General features: G+C 46.6%; 1 protein-coding gene and 2 long non-coding RNA genes across 11 annotated transcripts in view; 1 reads left to right on the top strand and 2 right to left on the bottom strand.

The window, feature by feature from the left end:
* The first annotated feature begins 2,133 nt into the window (after positions 1-2,133).
* Positions 2,134-21,780, top strand: part of Klhl3 (kelch-like 3) — a 123,252-nt gene continuing 103,605 nt past the window's right edge. For 2 of the 6 annotated variants that reach the window (NM_001368867.1, NM_001362415.2), the window contains exon 1: positions 11,964-12,469. In NM_001368867.1, coding sequence (NP_001355796.1) covers positions 12,456-12,469 — 14 coding nt within the window. In that variant the 5' untranslated portion in view covers positions 11,964-12,455. Of the gene's footprint in view, positions 2,224-11,790; positions 11,860-11,928; positions 12,470-21,780 lie in introns of those variants that run through there. The other 4 variants (XM_006517010.4, XM_006517011.4, XM_006517013.4 and 1 more) reach the window with 4 other exon arrangements.
* Positions 8,808-11,911, bottom strand: Gm52040. The gene is made up of 3 exons (XR_003950589.1): positions 11,844-11,911; positions 10,451-10,548; positions 8,808-10,253 (listed from the first exon to the last, which is right to left on the bottom strand). It is a non-coding gene; the product is annotated as a predicted gene, 52040 (long non-coding RNA).
* Gm33389 overlaps positions 12,641-21,780 on the bottom strand; it is a 41,291-nt gene continuing 32,151 nt past the window's right edge. The window contains exon 5 of one of the 4 annotated variants that reach the window (XR_003950588.1): positions 12,641-13,494. This is a non-coding gene — a long non-coding RNA (predicted gene, 33389). Of the gene's footprint in view, positions 13,495-18,337; positions 18,591-21,780 lie in introns of those variants that run through there. The other 3 variants (XR_003950585.1, XR_001780961.2, XR_003950586.1) reach the window with 3 other exon arrangements.

The raw sequence follows: 21,780 nt of genomic DNA, 5'->3' as shown, positions 1-21,780 counted from the left end.
TTTATGTTTGGCTAGTTTGGTAAGTGTAGTGAGTGATAGCTGATGTTTGGGTCATGTATTTAACACTGTATAGGGGTGTGTTTGCTGTGGAAGAAAAAAAGTTGGATGAAGTTCTTTGCTCACAATTGCTTGCTTCCCTTAAATTCCTGCTTGAAACTACACTTGAAGATCTAATGCAGGCTTTGGTGGGGGGGGGGGGTCCCTCTAGGATACAGGAAAAGACCTAAAACTCATTACATGTTACCTCAGACTTTCCCCGGTTATTTTGGATGAAGACTGAGCTGGTAGGTATTGGGAGGTGACTAGTTTTAGTAATAGTGACTTAGCTAACAGTTCCTGGTGCATTAACAGCTCAGTGTTCACCCTTAGTGATGGATGTACTTGAATAGTAGGAAAGGAAAACAATGTTTCTGTAAGCACTTACTGTGTTTCCCCTAGCAGCCTCTGGCATGTGGAGCTTCTTGATGTCTTGGTTCACCTGTGAGAATCTCAGCAGAGGACGTCAAGCTTAGTTGACAGGAGATGGTGATAGAGTTTGCCACTCCTTTTGAGAATAGTTTTTCATGCTTGGGTATTTTCTGATTTTTCAAGATGAAAAGTTGCTCCAGTGTGAAGCTCTTTGTATTTTAAAGACTTTTAAGTTCTAAAATAACCATTAGTTAAAAGATAGTGTGGACCTTACATTAGTTTTTGTGTGAGTGTGTGAGCACATGCCTTTCACACAGCACCCTTGGAAGACACTGCAAGTCTGCTCTCCTGCCTTCTGGGTTTGGGGATCTGCAAGTGCCTTTACCAGCTGAGCCATTTCTGACAGGCCTGGGACATCTTTAAAGATGGTAATACTTTTTTTTTTTAAACCGTATTTTTGAGAAAAGGGAAGCTGCGTGTGTGAGTGCAGATTTCCAGAGAGTCCAGAAGGAATTAAACCTCATGGAGCTGGGTTATGGGGGATTTTGAGTTGCCAGGTGTGGGGTCCTCTTCAAAAGTTGAGCCATCTCCAGACCCCAGAGTTTCAAATGCTTAAAGTTTAGAAGTGATTGAGATTCATAAAGTGCTATACCGTAGTGTGGATTCTCGATTTTAGGAAAGACAGACCGAGGTTGGCTGGGAATTGGGAATTTAGGGTTCCCTGCCTCAAGACCACAAGTGACAGGAGTGTTGAATTGTAGACTTTGCTGCTTACACTCTTGGTTTGGATCACTTGCATTTTAGGTTGTTTCTTGTGTGCCTGCTAATTGAAAGTGTGCTGTGGGGTGTGGTGGGTCTGAGCATTGCCTGCCTTTTACCTTGTTTATGGGTGTGACCTGTCTAACATCAACACTTGATAGTTTCTTCCAATTCTAGTGTCAGTGTGATAGGGAGAATCTCTCAGCCTTATTTTGGCCTGGTTTGCTCCCCACACCCTACTTCCTTTTCTTGCTGTGTGTCCCTAGCTGACTGAAACGCCATGTAGACCAGGCTGCCCTGAATTCTTGGGCGTCCTCCTGCATTCTTAGTGCTAGGATCATAGATAGCTCTTTGGGCTTTTTGGAAGGACCAGCCAAGAACTACCGGCTAAGTGGGACTATCTTCTCCTGTCTTCTGCTCAGGGCCCCATAGCAGATGACTCGAGGTACTCTTCCTTTTTTTCCTGCTCTCAACGATGAAAAATGACATATTCCCACCCACTCGATAAAAAGTTCCTTGAAAACCTAAGAAGTAATTAAGAGTTCATGTGTGTTATTTCTGATTCCAGTTCTCATTCTATGACGAGGTCCTATTATCTCTGTTGCACCAGGCTACAGGTTCATAACTTAAACAGTTTGCCTACTATTAAGTATTAAAAAATAGGAGATAGGAATCTTGCAGCTTTAAAAATGTTTTTTTGGGGGGCGAGCTGGCTCTCACATACATAGTCCTAAGCTGGCCTCAAACTCAGGGATTCGCCTGCCGCTGCCTTCTGAGTGCCAGATTGCTCGGCTGCCCTTCTGAAGGTGTGAGAGAGTGAGGTCAGAACAGTGGACACTGTTTTGTCCTGCTTAGAAGGGCAGACTGTTCCGGTATGTTAATAGATGTTAGCATTAGCCTTTGCTTGATCTGTAAATGATTTACCAGATATTTGTATCATGAAGCTTTCTCAAGAGGATGGAGAATTAACAGACTTGGACGAGCTGGGTGATATTTACCCTGGGTCAGAGGGGTGAATCTGTAGACTGAGAGAACGTCCGTTTGCTGTTTAACCTGGTAAGTCAGCTTATTTCCTAGACTATGGAATTGTTTCGATCTCTTATGATTTGATAGGATTTTGAGATCATTCTCGGTAATTATTCAACAGATTTACTAAGCTGACTAGGGGCCAGCCTTTTCCTCTTAAGACACCCATAGTTTTGTTTGGATGATGAGAACTTAAACAATTATGAGAGTTCCGGCATTTGTGTTGGGCCTATAGACAGGAGGGGCTCTGTTACGGGGAAACGTGACGGGTGTTTGAACTAGCTTTACAAAGCCACAGAGGACAGTCCCACTGCTCAGCTGACATGCAGAGCATGATAGATTGGGTTCCTTATGTCATTGGCCCTTTTGAATATGAGGTCACAGAGACCGTTAAAAAAAAAAAAACCCAGCCATTTAAATTCTATTGTTTTTGCCAAGACTAATAATAGCAAACCGGCTCTAGGGTGCAGACTAATTTATTTAATTTTGGAAATAGCAGTCACCTGAGACTTTTAGTGAGCAACGGCAGCAGGGGCTGGAGCGGACGTGTTGCTGTTGAGGCGATCTCCAGCATTCCCATGGCAGCTCACAACTGTCAATAGTTCTGGTCCTAGCAGATCCAGTGCCCTCTTCTGACCTCTGAAGGACACAGGCCCGCACCCGGTGCACGGTCATGTGCGCAGGCAAATACTCATACACACACACAAATTAATAGGTCTAAAAAAATGACATATCCTAGATATCCCACAGTAACTGATAGATAGTCTGAGGTTCCCTGTGAAAGAACGGGCTCCGTGATTCACAGGGTCTTCTGGTCTCCTCATTTTGACTCTTCACCAGTTTCTGATGAAAACGCAGGTCAGTTTTCTGTAATTGAAAGGGCGTGTATGTTGGGAATTTCCTTTGTAAACTAGTCATGTCAGTTTTGGAGCAGCAAGATGGTTCAAAAAGTAGTAAGTGAGCTTGAACTACTAGCTTCAGGTCTAGAGTACCATGGGTCTTCTTAGGATCTGAATTCAGTTTCTTACTAAATTAATACGGAAGATTTTAATTTAGCCGTTGACTAGGGTGGCTGTAGTTGAGGGAAGGAGGGGCCCAGGAGTAGGCAGTGAGGTGGGAGCACCAGATTATGGTTTGGGAAGTAGGCCGTTGTAAAGATTTTGCCTCTGGGATGATTAACATGGTTGTCAACTTGACATTCCTGGGAGGAGGGAGCCTGCATCAGAATTGCCTCCTTCAGATTAGCCTGTGTGCAAATCCCGGTGGGATTATCTTAGTTGATGTTGTTATGGGAAAGGTCCAACCCACCATGGGTGGTGCCCTGGACAGGTGAGCCTGGACAGGAAGCTAGCCAGGAAGCAAGGTGAGCCTGGACAGGAAGCTAGCCAGGAAGCAAGCAGTGTCTGCCTGTAGGCCACATAGAACCTTTCTTCCCCAAGTTGCTTTTGGGCCATGGTAATTATCACAGCAACAGAGAAGCAGACTACTAACCCCTCGGAACGAATGAGTTGAAAGCCTATTGAGGGTTTCTTGGCTTTGTTTTGTGTTTAGTTTGTGAGACAGGGTCTCACTTTGGCTGGCCAGCTGGGTGATGCCCACACAGCCTGGGTGGCTTTGAACTCATGATCGGTCTTCCTCAGGCCCTGAACGCTGAGATTACAGGGCGCTGCCTAGCAATTCAAGGCTTTTGAGTAGAGGAATGGCATGATCCGAATTTTAAAAGCCGCTGTTGGGCTTTGTCAAGATTTCTGTTCTCTTGGTATAACTGCTTTTAATGATGGTCTATGAGGAAAGCGTTTGGGGCTGGCTGGATTGAAGTATAACAGACAGTCTCTTCCATAGCTGTATGGGTTTTGGCCAAAAAGAACCTTCATTTGGTTGCAGTAGGTAAAATGTTAGCGTGTCTGGCTTGGTGCTGCTGTCCTTTTAAATGGCTCATTTGTGAGCTTGGCCTTTATCCAGGCACGTGAACTTAGGAAGTGTCCCCACCATTTCCTTATGTTTATTGTGCCTAGGCTCTATAGCAGTGTGATTATTGTCAACCCCTGCTTTCCTGCTGGGAGCTTGTACTTTTTTGTTTGTTTGTTTGTTTAGATTTATTTATTGTTATATGTAAGTACACTGTCACTGTCTTCAAACACACCAGAAGAGGGCATCAGATCTCATTACAGAGGGTTGTGAGCCACCATGTGGTTGCTGGGATTTGAACTCAGGACCTTTGGAAGAGCAGTAGGTGTTCTTAAACACTGAGCCGTCTTGCCAGCCTGTACTTTTTTTTCTTTAAGATTTCTCTATTTATTATATGTAAGTACACTGCAGCTGTCTTCACCTTTTCTTCTCTCTTTGGACCTGCTCACTACACCCTTCTGGGAGTGTATACTTACCAGTGTCATTCCAATGACTTCAGCTCTGAGGTCAGCAAGTCCTTCTAGTAAACACTGGGACATGAGAACTGGCCTTGGGCATCTCTGGTACACAGGTGTGTGTGTTTGTGTGTGTGTGAGTGTGTGTATGGTGTGAGTATATATGTGTGTGTGTGGTTTGTGTATGTGTGTGTATGTATGTGTGGTGTGTGCATGTGAGTGTGTGTTGTAAGAGTGTATGTGGTGTATGAGTGTCTGTGTATGTGTGTGTGGTGTGTGTGTATGTGTGGTATGTGAGTGTGTGTGTGGTATGTTTGTGTGTGTGTGTGAGAGAGAGAGAGAGAGAGAGAGAGAGAGAGAGTGTGTGTGTGTGGTATGTGTGTGGGTAGTGTGAGTGCATATATGTGTGTGGTGTGTGTGAATGTGTGTGTGGTGTGAGAGAGTGTGTGTGTGTAGTGTGTGAGTGTGTGTGTGTATGGTATGTGTGTGAAAGAGAGAGAGTATATGTATGTACACTGAGAAAAATCCAGATTGTGGGGAGAGCTTGGGGCAGTTTTACAGGATCTCTCTTCCCTCTGCAGACATTCTCTGTGCTCTTGGTCCAGTGCTTGTCCTCTCATAGCTGACACTGCCAGCGCTAGTAACCAAGCGGCAGGACACAGCAGGCAAGGGCAGTGTCAGCACAGATTTGTTTAATAAACAGTGAAGAAAAAAATAGAGAGATACTAAAGTGTTCAGGTCCTTTGTTTCTGTGATGTCATTTGGAACAACTTAGTCCAAGGAGAAAGCTCAAAGGAGAACAAACTTTGCTTAAAGGCCATCATTATATCAAAAACCTGGAAACCAGCTAAAAATGTCCACCTTAGGGAAATACTAGATTTTGCTCTATTCTAAGGGGGAAATACCAGCCCAGTGTCCACCAACAAGCAAATGTATACGTAAAATGGAGTATTGCCAAGCTGTAAGAAACTCCAGGACGTGTCACAACATGAAAATAAGGTTAGCTGAGGGACAGAGGCAGGTCAAGACAAACAGATCTGACTAATGGAAGCTTGCACTTTATCTGGGATACCCGAGAGATAAAACGTAGCTAAGTCTGAGGTGGAGCTGCATGGGAAGGATGCACCTATAGAGCCTTCTGCTTAATCCCCAGAACAATAAAACAAGCAGATAATAAACACCGGCTCGCTGGCTCTGAGGGGGAAGATGGTATAGAGGCAATGAGGAAAGCGAACTGGGCCGGGCAGTGGTGGCGCACGCTTTTAATCCCAGCACTTGGGAGGCAGAGGCAGGCAGATTTCTGAGTTTGAGGCCAGCCTGGTCTACAGAGTGAGTTCCAGGATAGCCCGGGCTACACAGAGAAACCCTGTCTTGAAAAACAAATAAACAAGCAAACAAACAAACATAGAAAATGTCCTGCAAGTGTAAAGCAGAGGTGGGTGTGTTCAGGGCCATAGTACTGGACATTTTTTTTAGAGGTTAAAATTACAAATTTTACTCTTTAAATATAAAGCGGATGCAATACATATACAAGTGTATTAAACTTGTATCTTAAAGTCACACCTGTAAGTTATGGGAAGTCGAGATGATCTAGTTGCAGATACAATGATAAATGATTTTATGAGATAGCACCTCACTACATAGACCTGGCTGACCTGGAAAAGTCTATCTAGACCAGGCTAGCCTAAAACGCACAGAGATCTTACTACCCGGGCCTCCTGAGTTAGTAGGATTAGAAGCATGTGCCACCCACCATGCCCGAATGAAGCAAGTCTCCTCCCCCGCTCTTCCCCGCTTGATAAATGCCCTGTTTGAAAATGTCATGGACCCAGCATTCTGGAGGTGGAAGCAGGAGTCATGAGTTAGAGAGTAGCCTGGGCTACATGTGGAGATCTGCTTCAAAGAAACAAGACTGGGGTCTGGGGAGATGGCTCAGCAGTAAAGAACACATGCTACTCTTGCAGAGGACCAGAGAGTTTCCCAGCTCCTATAACTCCAGCTCCAGAGGATCTGATGCCTACCCCTGTGGTCAGAATATATCTGTGCTCACATCCCCATATATACATGCATACATATGAGTAATTAAAATCTTTTTTTGTTTGTTTGTTTTTGTTTTTCAAGACAGGGTTTCTCTGTATAGCCCTGGCTGTCCTGGAACTCACTCTGTAGACCAGGCTAGTCTCAAACTCAGAAATCCGCCTGTCTCTGCCTCCCGAGTGCTGGGATTAAAGGTGTGCGCCACCACGCCCAGTGCCAGTCAGTGCTCTTAACTGCTGAACCATCTCTCCAGCCCCCTAAACTTGTTTGTTTGTTTGTTTCTATTTTCCCCACACTGAAGTTTGTCTTCTGCTGATTTGTGATGGGCTCTCAGTTACTCTCAAGTCTCAGTTATAACCATCATATGTGGAATCCTTCCAGCCAGTCATAAACTCTTGGGCTTTCTAGCTGTACCAAGTTCATCAAAATTTACGCCATAGCCGCCGCCTGCTGCAGTTCACCGCAGAGCTCAGTGAGCTTGGTGGAATTAATCGCATGCTATCATTGATCATGGCTGTTTACCACAATCATAGACCATGGATGTTTACCACGTCTTTAGCTCCCTTTCACCCGCTCACAGCAGAGATGGAATCAAGCGCTAACGAGCGCTCTACAAGCGTGTATTCCCAGAACTACCCTATCCCCAGACTTACCTTTACTTTCTGTTTTGTGAGGCCGAGTTTTACTAAGTTATCCAGGTTGACCTAGAACTCACTCTCTGGCTCAGGCAGGCCTTGAACGTGTCATCTGTATTTAACCTTTTTATGCAAAACGACTAGGTTTTCTTTGGATCAAGAAAAGAATTGAGGGGGGCAGTGGTGGCGCATATCTTTAATCCCAGCACTTGGGAGGCAGAGGCAGGCAGATTTCTGAGTTCGAGGCCAACCTGGTCTACAGAGTGAGTTCCAGGACAGTCAGGGCTACACAGAGAAACCCTGTCTCCAAAAACCAAAAATAAATAAATACATAAGTAAGTAAGTAAATAAATAGAAAATAATAAAAGAAAGAAAAGAATTGAAAGGCAAAGTGAAGGGGAAGATAATGGCAGCCGTTAATTTAAAGCTGAATCAATGTTTGTTCTTGAATCTGTCTGTGAACTGAGGAAGCTGGGGTTTTCTTCCTTTTGTGAGAAGTGTTTTCACTTTTGCTATGAGAGATACACAGGCTTACCAGCAGGGGGCACCAGTTGCGGGCTGCAGCTTTGGGAAGGGAAAGAGTTGTTGGAAAAACTAAAAAGCCCTGAGGGGTGTGCCAGCTGCCTCCTGTGCTGTCTTCACTCTGCCTTTGCTCCAACTCTTGGGTCCAGTGGTTTTCTCACTGGCTAAGCCTGGCTGGTAATCAGAGGACCTTCTTAGAGGAGGCATTTGGAAGCGTTGGATACCAGCTCTATATAAAGTCTTTGGGGGGGGGGGGGTGGATTCCTAAACCGGAAGTGAGGTGGAAAGTATCTGGGACAGGCACCTGAGGGTGTGGTTTCCATGCTCAGCATGCTTGGTTCTCGAGTGGTCTTAAGAAAGTTCCTTTCTAGCTTCGTCTTGATTGGCTCATCTCTAAAGTAGAGGCGTAATAGCAAATGTTAAACCCCAGGCTGTGCAAACCTGTGGGAAGTTTTGGTGTAGAGATAAGGGTGGGCAGTACCTTAGCTCTGGTCTTGTCTGGCCCTTGCTGACTCGTCAGCAGCAAGGCCACTGGGGATGTGTGGTGACTCCACACAATGCCCTCCCCTGCTGAATATTGTTCCATGTTGATCAATGGGTTACAGATGTTTAATATTAATAGCCCTGAAGAAGATAAAGACGACTATGGGACTAGTTAACAACTAGTGGCTGTTAACTAATGCTTTTCCTAGGCTGGAAACTCAGGAACTCAGGACCTCTGGAAGAACAGTCAGTCTCTGCTTCATGCTTCACTCTCATCTTTAAGCCTAGGACTCTTGGAGGTAGCTACTGATATTAATCTCTTCATGTAGAAGGGAAAATGACGTCATGGTTCTGGTAAGAACACCTGCACCGTGCCCTGATAGGATCCTAAAGTCTATTTGGTTTTCTCATCTAGCTGTGTATTCCAGTCACCCATGGGGCTTATTGAAATTCCTCCTTCTGGGCTCTGATGTCATAGGTGTTAGGTAGAACCCTACTACCCAGTATTCTTTTTAATATATAAATTATGCAGAATTTCCACTTCTAGATGTTTTTACAACACAATAATTCCTTTTTAAAAGGTTTTATTTTTTTAGTTATGTGTGTATGTGTATTTGCATATGTGCATGGTTGAATGCAGGTCACTGGGAGCTGGAGTCACAGGTGGTTGTGGCTACATGAGTTGGGCGCCAGGGAACCAAATTCAGGTTCTTGGCAAGAGCAATGCATGCTTCTAACCACAGAGCCATCTCTCTGGCACCCCAAACCATCAAGATAAGGAATATTTTCTCTGTCTCTCTCTTCTGAGACAGGGTTTTTCTGTGTAGCCCCAGCTGTTCTGGAATGTGCTCTGTAGACCAGGCTGGCCTCGAACCCACAGAGATCCACCTGCCTTTGCCTGCCGAGTGCTTTAGATCCTCTGACGCTTACACCTTTAACCAGCTAAGTAAATGGTTCAGATACACAGTGTGCTTCGAGACACGGTGCTGTTAGGGTGCCTGCAGATGTAAGAATGCAAAGCATTGGAAACTTGGAGGGAAAAGCCAGAAAAGAAGAGAAAGGAAAGTTATGGGAATGCACCGTCGGCCCAAGTGTCTCCGGATGAAGTACCAGTGCTGAGAGCTTTGTTGACCAAATCCAGACTGAAAATGTTTTTCTTTCTAACCCTGGTTCTTCTCAAGCCAAGTAAGAGCTGGAGGATTCGGAACAAATTTGGCATGGATGACCGGATGAGTCACTTTGGGATGGAGATCTGGGCTCACCAGGTGCACTTGGGCTAACTGTGGAGGTCGCTCAAGGCATTGGGAAGAACCTGCGGAGTGGGGAGCGGGCTTTGACATAGATTCAGAACAGGTCAAGGATGGGGACTTTCCTCCAGGCAGGAACCACTTTGGTCCTTTTGCGTCTGTCCACTAGAACCCCAAGCAGCCCCTCTTGGGACAGAAGTACAGTCAGGAGCACTAGCCTATACTGAACAGGTCAGACTTTGGCCCACAGTATGCTTGGATAACAGGTAGGAGATGTTAAATGTAGCAGAGACCAGAAAAATATTCCAGTAGCATAGAGAAGGGCCATTGGCTCTGCTACCCTTAGTTCTGGTGGATGGTTTTCCTGGATGGCCATCTCCCTTCCGCCTCATGGAGAATGGGTGGTGTGACGAGTGGGTGTGATCCGACACATCTGGCTGACATCTGGTTTGTCACGTATGGCAAAGGTAGATTGCAAGGGGACCACCTGAGGCTTTATGTTGGCTCTAGTCATTCATTTTGAAGCGTGAGTATATTCCGTCCTTAAGGATTTCCTTCTCAGAGATTTTTCCTCCCCCCTTTCCTGTCTGGCGAAGACGTGAATGAAGGCACCCACAAAGGGAAGTCAGTTTTATATCCCTCCTGTGACTCACCCAGCCGCCTGCCTACCCCAGTGACCTGCCTGCACTCTGGCACGGATTCTGGGATTCCACTTCCTTATTTGCGATGCTCAGCCTCTTGTGGTCCCCATGACTGATGTCCAGAGGAAATATCTGGAACAGAAGCACGAAGCTGATTAGAGGGAGGGAGGGAAGAGGCGGGAGAGAGAGAGGAGGGGTTGACTGTGAACAAGCGAAGACACGGAGCTGCTGGGTGTGAGTGCTCTTCTCGGATGGAGAACGACTCTGGGTTGTGGTCCCAGCTAAGGGGACACTGGTGTGTCTGGGGAGATAAACCTTGAGACTCACACCTCAGCTGGTTCGGGGTCAGAGTGTTCTGTCACGTCCAAGTTATCGACACCTGCTGCGTCTAGACCTGTGTTCCTCCTTTAGCTTGATGGCTTGAACTCTGCGAAACAACTGAAGAAACTTAGCGGGCCCGAACTGTACAAGCAACACGTGCACTTTATATCCTCCTGAGGTTCCCACAGACGCGAGAGTCCAGGAAAGTGGCACCACTAGGCAGATGGCTAGGGCATACCAAGAAGGAAAGCGGGACCTTTGCAACTTTTGTAAACTCGCAATTAGTAGAATTGACAGAGACTTTAGAGAGTGTCCTGGGAATGAAGGATTGAGTGTGAGGTCATAGGCTACCCAGCAGAAGCCCACTCAGCCAGTGCTGCTCTGAGCCTCCAGAGAGGCCGGGTGTATTGGTTGGTGAGGAGTCCTAAAGCAGGGATGGATGGGTACTCGTTTCTGGCTTTTCCTTTCCTGATTGGGGAAGCTTCTGAGAAAATTTTCACCACTAATGGACCCAATTATCTCTAAGCCCTGGTTAGTTCTAGAAGACACAAACTTAGCTTCCGGTCGGCTTTCCACAAGATTGTCTTTAAGCTCGAGAAACAAGGCATGTTAAAAAACAAAAAACAGGGCTGGTGAGATGGCTCAGCAGGTAAGAGCACCCGACTGCTCTTCCGAAGGTCCTGAGTTCAAATCCCAGCAACCACATGGTGGCTCACAACCATCCTCAACGAGATCTGACTCCCTCTTCTGGTGTGTCTGAAGACAGCTACAGTGTACTTACATATAATAAATAAATAAATCTTAAAAAAAAAAACAAAAACAACAAACAAACAAAAAAACCAAAAAAACAAACTCCCCCGGACACTCAGTTAGGGGGAGGTGAGCAATAAGGGCAATACCCTTTGAAGTTTATGTTGGAGGCTACCCGCTGTCACTGGTGTGATTTGGGGAAGGTTTCAGAAGACCTGTGACTTACTGCACTTCCATAAAGACTCAAGGATCAGGGTTAGAGGAGCCATTCCAGGTAGGACCAACATCTAGAGGTTACAGGGCACAGGGGCTTTGGCTGGGAGATGGGGGCTCAGTAGTAGACGTTTTGAGTTGGAGCCACAGCTTGCATAAGGTTCAGTATGGCAGACCTTAGAAAGCGGTTCTGTTGTGGTGTTTTTGTGGTGATCACTGCAATGGTCTTTGGCATTTTGTAATACTGGGGGTTTGTTTCAGTTGCACCTCCCCCTCTCTCCGCACATAACGCATCTGGCCCTGGCTCCCATGTCTAATTCTTCTTATTCATTTCAGTTCTGTGACACCCACACATTCCAACCCACTTGTCTTAATGTCGCATCTCAGAACTACCGTGGGCTCGGGGAGGGGGAATCCGGCAGCGCTGACGTTACTCACAAGTGAATTTTCCCAGGTGGGTAAACTCCATTGCAGGCCACAGAGGGGCCTCCTCATTCCAGCAATCTGGCCAGGCCCACAGACTCACAGCTTAGGAGGAGGAGGAGAGAAGGAGGGGTCAGTTTTTCTCTGTTAGCGTTAGAGAGGATCCCTCTGATCCGCTGTAGTGCAGCCTAGGAGGCAGGAGACTGTGGGGTGGGCTAGTCGCTAGGGCTGGGGATGCCTGAGCAGATGTGGAAACAGCTGGAAAGGTGGCACAGCCCTTGGGTCGCCGCCGCCGCCGCCGAAGCTGTGGCTGTTTCTAGGAGACAGAGGAGAAGCCAGCCTGCGGGGGAGGGGAAGCGAGTGGGTTGCTGCTTTTAGCAGCTGAAAGGGCTGCAGGGAGCTCTGGGTAAGACATTTTCTAGCACCGTCGCTTTTGCGGTAGAAGCCTGCCGCGAGTAAGTCAAGAGGAAGGAGGATTGGGAGGGAGGAGGTCTCAGTTGCAGCCATGCTGAATCACGGTTGCTGATCAGGGTCCCTCACGGGTCTGCTGGGAGAACCCAGCGAGCAGCGCCAGTTCCCGGGTGCATGCACAGTTTGATGACTACTAACCCTGCCGGGCCTCCCACAATGGAGGGCGAAAGGTACGTATGTGTAAGTGTGGTGAGTGCAGTATGCATGTGTAAGAAAACACGAGCGAGCGAGCGAGCGTAAGGTGTAACCACCATTTGTTTGCACCAGCTAGGCAGGTTTGCAGATCCTGGCAACTGCAGAACCCCAAAGCAGAGCGAGGGCAGAAAAGTCTCTTTGGAAACCTTCCTCTTCCAGAGCTCAAAGCTCCAGAGACCCGGCTCTTGCCAAGGGAAATCTGGGTTTGCTGGGCAGTGGAGCACACGGAAAGACGGAACTTCCTGGCCTGTGTTGGGAATAGTCCCGTCTTGAACCGGGATTGCCCTTTTCAGGGAGGCGTTCCTGGTCCTCACAGTGTCTGTCTTTGGTGGGGGGATTTGATGGCACTGCAGAGCTGACCTGGGAGAGGGCACTAGCCTCGTTCATACTGAGGTGGTTGAATTTTCGAGAACCATGCCAAGTGGCTGGCTTTCCTACCTAACCCGGGTCTGTTGTGTGTATGTTGGTGGACACTGGCTTCTGCACTGGCGTAGGTAAGGGAGAAACCCAGTTAGGTGACATTTGCTCACAACCCGTCTCGCCTGTATCAAAAAGTTTGAGAGATGCTGCACGGTCTGTGTCTTCCAGGAGCTCTTGTTTCTCCCTTCATGGACTTTTAATGAAATAGGAACCAACTGGAGGCATTTCAGTACTCGGGTTGAGCAGGAACAGGCTGGCCAGGGTTTGTCTCCCGGCAGGCAGGAGCACAGACAGTTTTCATTTATCCGAGGAGCTGGTCTTCCTATTGTGAAGGTGTTCTGTGCAGGGCCAAGTTTGGCAGACTATGGAGCAGAAGTCTTCGTGCCACCACCTCCTCATCCGTGGGTTGGCACCGAGGGACGGGCTTTACCATTTTCCTTGAGGAGAGAGGATCACAGGGAGAGGCAAGAAGGCTTCCCCTCTAAGTTGTGAGTTGCTGGTTTCACGGGAACGGGCTCCTCTAAACCCGTGAGGTTGCAGACTACTTTAAAGTGTGCACAGCTTGTCCTGAGTCGGGCCCCTGTGAGAGAGAACAGGTGTGATCCATTTCACTCCTCTGTCTGAGAAAAGCTTAAGAAGCCAGTGCGTTCTGTAGTCCCACTCACAAGAAGAGTCTAGGACAGTGACTCTCAACCTTCCTAACGCTGAGACCATTTAATACCCGTCCTCATGTTGTGATGGTACCCCCACCCTCACGCCCAAACCATGGAATTATTTTCGTTACTTCATAACTATAATTTTGCTACTGTTAGGAATCTCTGTTTTGGGATGGTCTTAAGCGACCTCTGTGAAAAGGTTGTTTGACACCCCCCAGGGGTCGTCGTGATCCCCAGGTTGAGAACCATGGTCCTAGGACCTTTTAGACCACGTTCCTTGCAGTTTCTTTCTGGGCTCTCTTCAAAACAGGATTCTCCTGAACAACGGGGGCATCTAGAGGCCTTGGGGCAGAGGTGGACAGTGTCCTTGCTCTTTCTCAATGGCCTGGTGGCTGGCAGAGGGAAGGAGCAAGGAAAGAAGTGTAAGGCTTTGGACCATGTCCGCCTGCATGAGTGGCTGGCACTAGGCTGCCACCATCTGAGCTTGCGGGGACAGTAGTCTTGCCTACAGCTCAGCGTCCCTATACTGAAGAGCTCTTCTTCACTGGTTTGTGAGGGGAGCTGATGTCTGCGGCTTCTGAGTACCCATTTGCTTCTTGTCTAGAGGAGTTGAGAATTTCCAACATTCAGCAGGCTGCTCAGATTAGCCTGTTCTAGGGACAGCTTACAAACCAACCAAACAAGTCACCTTCAATTTGTCTCCCGTCTCCCTCCTGGCTCTCTTTCTGACGCATCCCGCTCTACCCACCAAGAGTTACGCTGCCCACACGCCTTCTCTCTCACCACAAATCCTCCATTCTCAGATTTTTTTTTTTAATTCCCATTTTGTTTCGGGAAAAACGTGGTCCTTTCAGTCCTCATTGATGTTCTTACATAAAAACTTCTTTTTTTGGAGGATCGGGTGGGGACGCTGAGATGGGGGGTCTCTCTGTAGCCCTGGCTGTCCTGAGACCCATTATGGAACTCCTAGAGATCTGCCTACCTCTGCCTCCAGAGTGTGGGGATCAAAGGCCTGTGCCACCTCACCTGGCTAAACCTCTTGCTCATATTTTAGACCTGAATGGTAGGCCCAGCAATTCTTTTTGTGTTTCTGTTTTGTATGACTTACAGGTCCTCGGACTTGGAGATACGTCCTCATCTGAGGATGGTGGCTTCTACGTTTTTGGTATTCCTCACTGGCTACTGCATGGCTCCGCAAACAGCGGGTGTTGGGGAGTAACTTTCTAGTTAACTAATAACATAAGCGAGTTTTATTAATCCTTTGAGAATTTCTTAGAGTGTATTTTGATTATATTCATTTTCCCTTCCCCAGCTCCTTCCAGACCCATTCCCACCTACTTAACCCATCCAGCTTCTTTTTCTCTCTCTCCTCTCCTCTCTCTCTCTCTCTCTCTCTCTCTCTCTCTCTTTGCTTCCCTTAACCACCTGAGTCCAGTTTGTGTTACCCAGTTACTATCGGTGTGAGGCCTGCCCCGGCGAGCGGTCCATATACCCGCTATTACACTATTAAAATGGACTCCTTCTCTCTAGCAGCTATCAGATGCTAGTGTCTCCCCAGCTACGGGTAGACTTTGTTGTTCCCCCCACCCCAGTCCCCGGATAGGATTTTGTCTGGTTTGGGCTTGCACAGATCTCGTGTGTGCCGTCATAACTGCTGTGAGTTCATGTGTGCATCTGCCCTCTTCTCTGGGAAAACACAGTTTCCTTGAAGCCCTCCACCATCTCTGCTCTTGCACCCTTCTCCCTCTCACCCCCCACCACAAAGATGTCTGAGCAATAGGAGGAGAGGTTATGACACAGACACCCCGATCTCTCTTAGTCTTTGCATCTCAACCTTAACTGGTGACTTCTGTGAGCAATTCTAACTAAAGAGGTGAGAGAAGAGACAGAAACCGTTGACATCCTTGGCTCCCCGGACATCCTTGGCTACCAAGTTGGTTATCTGAACCTCACTAGAAATGCTTCAAGATGAAGGAAGAGATGGACGTAGCTTTGGTTTGTAGGTTTCCTGGAAACTAAGGCTGAGAGCCAAGTGATTGGTCCAGGTCACGAGTCCAACTCCAGGGACCAGAGGAGTCTCTGCATCTTCTGCTTGTTCCACATTTAACTTCGCGAAACATAATTGGGGCTATTTTTAAGCATTAAGGCATTTTAGCCAAGAGGGTTTCTATGAATTATTTTCTTTCTTTGCTATGAGGGTACAAAAGTACTTTTTACCTTGAAATATTAATCGAAAGCATGGATTTTGGAGGGACAGATGTAGTAAAGTGCTTTATAAGCCAGATGACCTTGTGTGAATCGCATCTTTACTGAACTATTTCTTTCTTTCTTTTTTTTTTTTTTTTTATATGTAAAGGGAACAGTAAAGTTATTCCTTGTGGGGTTGGTGTGAAGGTGAAATGAGGCAGTGTGTACGCGGTACCTAGAATTTCTTTTTCTGGCCTGGCCAGCAGCTGATGTTATTCCTGGACACCCTGCTTCTGTGCTGTGCCCTGAGGGGCTGCCAAGCCTTTAGGATTTTCTTTGTCGGTTGTCCAAAGCAGATTATGTGGGTCTGTTCGCATGGGGACAATGTAGGGAAAGTGTGCTTAAGTTATCTCTGCACAGTAAGGTGCCTCACAAGGCTCCACTTTTTTATTATTATTAGGTGCCTCTTGTATTTGCTATTATTATTGCTGTTGTTGTTGTTGTTGTTGTTGAAGACTCACAGGATTTCACACCTCTTGTATTTATTATTGTTGCATTTTGTTTTTCAGACAGGGCTCTTCTTTTTCTATGTAATAGCTCTGGCTGTCCTGGAACTCACTCTGTAGACTAGGCTGGCCTCGAACTTAGAGCTCCTTTTGCTTCTGCCTCCTGAGTGCTGGGATTAAAGGCATATACCACCATGTCTGGCAATTATTATTATTATTATTATTATTATTATTATTATTATTTAGATTTATTTATTATGCATATAGTGTTCTGCCTGCATGTACACTTGCAGGCCAGAAGAGGGCGTCAGATCCCATTACAGATGATTGTGAGCCACCATGTTGTTGCTGGGAATTGAACTCAGGACCTCTGGAAGAGCAGCCAGTGCTATTAACCTCTGAGCCATCTCTCCAGCTCTTATTATTATTATTTTTTAAGGTTTCTAAAAGATCTACTTTTACCTTCCTTTATAGATGCTCTGTGGCACACAGATGGGCGTGGGCTGGATGCGCCTTGCTCAGGCTAAGACCCTAATAAGAACTGCAGAGTTGTGCCCTCTGACACCTTCCCAAGCTCTCCAGCTCTCTGCTGGTCTTCCAGATTTAGCTGAGAAGATCTCCAGCCCTCTAATGCTAAATCTTCCTCCACGGGGAAGTCGCTATAGCTTCACAAGTGAAGAAAAGTGATTTGGGGACTCCAGGTCTTCGCGATTCATTTTCTCCCCTCCTCCCTGTCACCCCGTTTCTGCCCCTCTCTCAAGCACTGAAAATGACAGTTGCCCCTGCTATTGGTATTCTATTTCAGATTTGAAAATCAACCTTGTAGATGGATTAAAATAAAATTTCCACTTATAAGATAAATTCCATTCGTAACAACAGAAAGTGAGATGGTTGCCAGTGGGGTAGAAAAAAAGGTGGGGACCACCTCACAGGTGTGAGATTTCAAATCGGGAAGATACTTTGTAGCAATGGATAGTGGTGCCAGTTAGGCAGCAATTCAAATGGACTTCATGATAAAAATGATAAATGTTGTGGTATATGCTACACACACAGACAATCCAGGCAGAGACACACAGTGACACACACACACACAGACATACACACAGGGAACACACACACACACACACACACACACACACACACACACACACTCCTACCTTGAGGTCCAGACAGGCAGCGGTTGCAGAGAAAAGCATCTTTTGGAAGAGTTGTTGTCAAAAGGAGAAACTATCTGCTCTTCTTATCTTAGATTGCATGGCTTTCATCCCAGAAAGGATAGGAGGGGTCCTGCTTGAGAAGGGCTTTCAGGTACAACTCTGCTGTGACTGCCAATGAGCTATCCTCAAAGGATGGGTATTTTCAGCTGGCTCTCATGGCTGGGAGCCTGTGCCTGTACTCCAAGGAGCTGCTGTGTGTCTGCCCTTGACCTGAGAACAGCAGCTAAGCAAACACTGAGGTGGCACCTGGAAAGCCAGAGTTGCTTCCCTAAACGCCGACTTTTGCACCAACGGGTAAAATGTCAGTGAGACCCAGCGCAGGGCATATGTCCAGCAACATAACATTGCTTTCTATTCGGATTCCTGCTGAGAGTCACTGAGCCCTCGGCCGGACCTAAAAGTCATGAGTAGACTCTTGTGAAGAAAGTTTTGGGCTCCCATACCTCCAGAAACAGAAGCTCATCATTACAGATGTGACAATAGAAATCAAATTTTCCATTTTGGATTTTTTTTTTCAATAAGGTCTTGAACTTTTTTTCTTTTTCAGTGTGTAAAGGGAACACAGTTGGCAAAAGGGATCTTTTCACTTCACACCCAGATTTGGTTTTTTCGGGTTTCTTTGTTACGTTTTAGCTTGTTAAGGCCAGTTCAGGCCAGAACACTTTCCTGGGTGTGTTCCCGATCACGATCACCTGCTTTATTTGATGACATCCCTGCGATGGAAATGACCTATTTTTTGTTTTTGTTTTTTGTTTTAAAGTTTCTAGATGATCTTTAAAAGTAGGTTGAATTGAACAGACCGGTGATAAACCATGTAAAAAGCAGTTTGAGTATGCTTTGTTGTAAGGGTTTTATGTTGTTGTCATTTGGTAAGTTCAGTGACTCTTAGGATGCAACCTTCTGTGATTTGTGACGATCCTAGTGGAGTGGAAGTTTTTGGCTGTTTTGGAAAGTCAGTTATGTCAAATGATGTTTTTGCTGAAGCAGATACGTGAAAGAATGCATGGTGTTCAGAAGGAATAGAAATGTGGCCTCACAGACAGCAGATGACGCTGGATGGTATCGGTACACCTTGCCGTTCCTTACCTGGTCATCGCTTGTCATGACTTCCTAGAAAGAAACACATCAAAAAACTTATGGCGCTGTTCTGGGGGCGTCTTCCTGCCTCTGCCAACTCAGGCCAATTGGCAGAGTTGTGTCAGCTGAGACAGACTCAGATGGGGTTTTGCTGAGGCAAGATCTATGGGAGCAGCCAGGCAGTAGTGGTGATGCACGCCTTTAATCCCAGCACTTGTGAGACAGAGGCAGGTGAATTTCTGAGTTCCTATGATCTACAGAGTGAGTTCCAGGACAGCCAGCGCTATACAGAGAAACCCTGTCTTGAAAAACCCAAAACCAAACCAAACCAAACAAAAAAAGACCCGTGGGAGGACACGTGATGTTTGGAGGGAGTATAAATAGGACTCAGTAGACAGTAACATCTCTTACATAGCTGGCTTTACCATGGCTTCATTGGTCACGCATTCTAGCTGATCTTCACTTCATTGAGAGAGGCATGGCAGAGAATTCCTGGCGGCTTCTGGTCCTGGATGCTCCTCTTAAATCAGGGGAGGCCTGGCTGTTTCTGCTGGGTTGTGCTGCCGCTGCTGTTTCGTATTTACTATCCTGACAATTGAAGATTAAAATTGCGCCAAGAAACTACTTGTAAGCAACATACAACAGAGCCTCGAGGCTTCTGCTGGACCGGCATACTGAACTACGGCTGCTGATCTGTGAATGGTGTTTGTACGTAGATTGAGCTGCTGCTGCTGACATGTGTAAACGGAACTGCTAATATCCTAACAACACAGATTAGATTTATCCCAAAGAACTATTTCTAAACAGGTCCACTTCCCCCATATCTGAATACCCATTCTTTCCCACTACCTCTGGTGGGTGATGGGCTAGGAGGGAGGTTAAAACATTAAAAACCCCTATCAAAAATAAGTTTTTTTAAAAAAATACTAAGCCTATGCCTAGGCTAACTTTCCCTATTGAAAAAAAGATTTATTTAATTTTATTGTACAAATATTTGCTTGCATGTATGTTTGTGTACCAAGTGTGTCCCTGTTGCTCTTGGAGGTTGGGAGAGAGTATCTTGTCCCCAGGAACTGACATTATAGAGGTCAGAAGCTGCCATGTAGGTGCTGGGAACTGAACCTGGGTCCTCTGTAAGAACAACCAGTGCTCTCAACCACTGAGCCATCTCTGCAGCTCCCTACATTCCCTTTAAGTTGTGAATACACACCATGGCCTCTGTCCTAAGTGGCTTACATGGTGAGTTCAACATTCCCCTTCAAGCCTGGTGGAAGCCTTCTGGAAGTGTGGCTTTCAGAAAGTCACAGCACAGGAGTGTGTCTCTCTTCTCACCCAGTTCTGTCTGAATGAACTCAAGTGTTTTATATCTTTATATAGCTTGTTTGTTCCATCCTAGTTTTAAGGGAAGTCCTGAATTAAGCCTTCAGGAAGGTGACTTAGTATCTCTCTCTCTCTCTCTCTCTCTCTCTCTCTCTCTCTCTCTCTCTCTCTCTCAGCTGGTCACCAAGGAGGGTGTAGTAGACATGGCAGCAACTACCAACAACTTTCATGATCATGGCTGGCTTGTGTGAAGGGCTGACAAGTCCAGAAAAATTAGCATTATGTAGGATTTTCTGGGCAATTTCATCTCAGAGTGTAGGGAGATCGTAGTTCCAGCTTCACACCGTGGTTCTGAGGATGAAATTAGGTAACAGATGTAAGATGCTTCAGTGTGGTCAACGTGCCATAAATATGGGCTGGTCAACTGCCGCCCTGGGGATCGTAGCTTTCCCGTGCATAACCAGTGTGTGCCTATGTGGGTTATTTCACGGCGTCGTCCGGATGCTAGGATCCGGGTGATCCCGCTGAAAGAGTGTGTAGCCCATGTAGAAATGGTGTTACTTGACGGCAGGGTTTCTGAAAGCCTGGGTTGTGGTGACTAGACATACTCGTCAGCCGAGAGGGAGACATCTCAGGTTGGTGGTTTCTCTCTTGAGCTTTAGGATTGGGATACTTCCTGCGTTTGTAGATTGTCAAAGGTCTCATGGGTTCAGAAATCAGATCTTTTTATTTTATTTTATTTTATTATGTCTGTATGTGCTTTTCCTGTTTGGATGTCTATATACACGTGTGATCGGTGCCCTCAAAGATCAGAAGAGGCTGTTAGATCTCTTGGGTGTGAACTGCCACATGGATCTGGGAATTGAACCTGGGTGCTCGTCAGTGCTCTTATGTGCCAAAGCATCTCTCCAGACTTGGAGAAGCAGAATCTTGCTGACGCCCTCATGAGAACCTAACGTGCAATGGGTATAGCGTCTGCCATGAGCCTGTAGTGAAACTGTCAGGGTATTATTGGCAGCGACCACTGTTTTCATTTTCGGAAGGGGACCCTGCAAAGCCTGTGTAATGAGTTGCAGGTTCTGACCAAAGGCTTAACTAAAGGACACCATCTAATGATTAAATCACCTTCTTTTCAATATAATGTGAAATGAGAGGGACTTACCGGTAATTTCTAGGGTTTGGACTTTCCTTTTCAAAGGATGTACGTTACTTTCCTGAGAGAATCCAATGGATGGAGTGTGGCCTCACTGGAGAGTTTCTGCCTTCCTGTCTTTATTGTCTCTCGTCTAGCTTGAATATAATGTTCCTAGGCACCCCATGAGAGGCTTGTTGAACTGGTTGCTTCTGAGCTTTGTCTTGTGAAGACTCACGATGGGAATCCTTCATCTTTAAGCTGTGGCTGTCTTGCTTGGGCTCCTCAGCCGCTGTGGGTTCCTCCACACAGGCCACGTCCTGGAGGTTTTGCTCTCTAGAACTGTAAACTCCTGCTGGAAGCAGGCCTGGAGGCCCTCTCTTCTCAGGCCCCCTGCCTTTCCTTTGACTCATCGCCTGGAGTTTTCCCACAGGGGAACCTGAGGACTGACAGGTATCAGTGATCTGTCTGTCTTTCCTCTTTCCTGGGTGCCAGCCTTTTCTCAAAGACAATTCTCCTGATTTTCCATCACCTTTGCCGGGGTCTGGGCTGTGCCTCCTCCTTCCCGGGGAGGAGAAAGGAGCAAATGGAAGGAGGGAGAGCCATGCTTAGTTTTAGAGAGGGGAAGCGAGGAGGCACACAGCTGTTGGTAGCTTTAGCCCACATAGCTTCACTTACTCGTGGCTCACGGCTGAGCAACTGTCACACGCCAGGCGTTAAGATGATGGAGCTAAGGTGTCACCTTGGTTCTCAAGGAGTCGGACTTCACAA

This window comes from Mus musculus, chromosome 13, assembly GCF_000001635.26.
Source record: "Mus musculus strain C57BL/6J chromosome 13, GRCm38.p6 C57BL/6J".
Taxonomy (NCBI): domain Eukaryota; kingdom Metazoa; phylum Chordata; class Mammalia; order Rodentia; family Muridae; genus Mus; species Mus musculus.
Note: the sequence above shows the minus strand (reverse complement) of the source record. Positions and strands in the feature narration are given on the sequence as shown.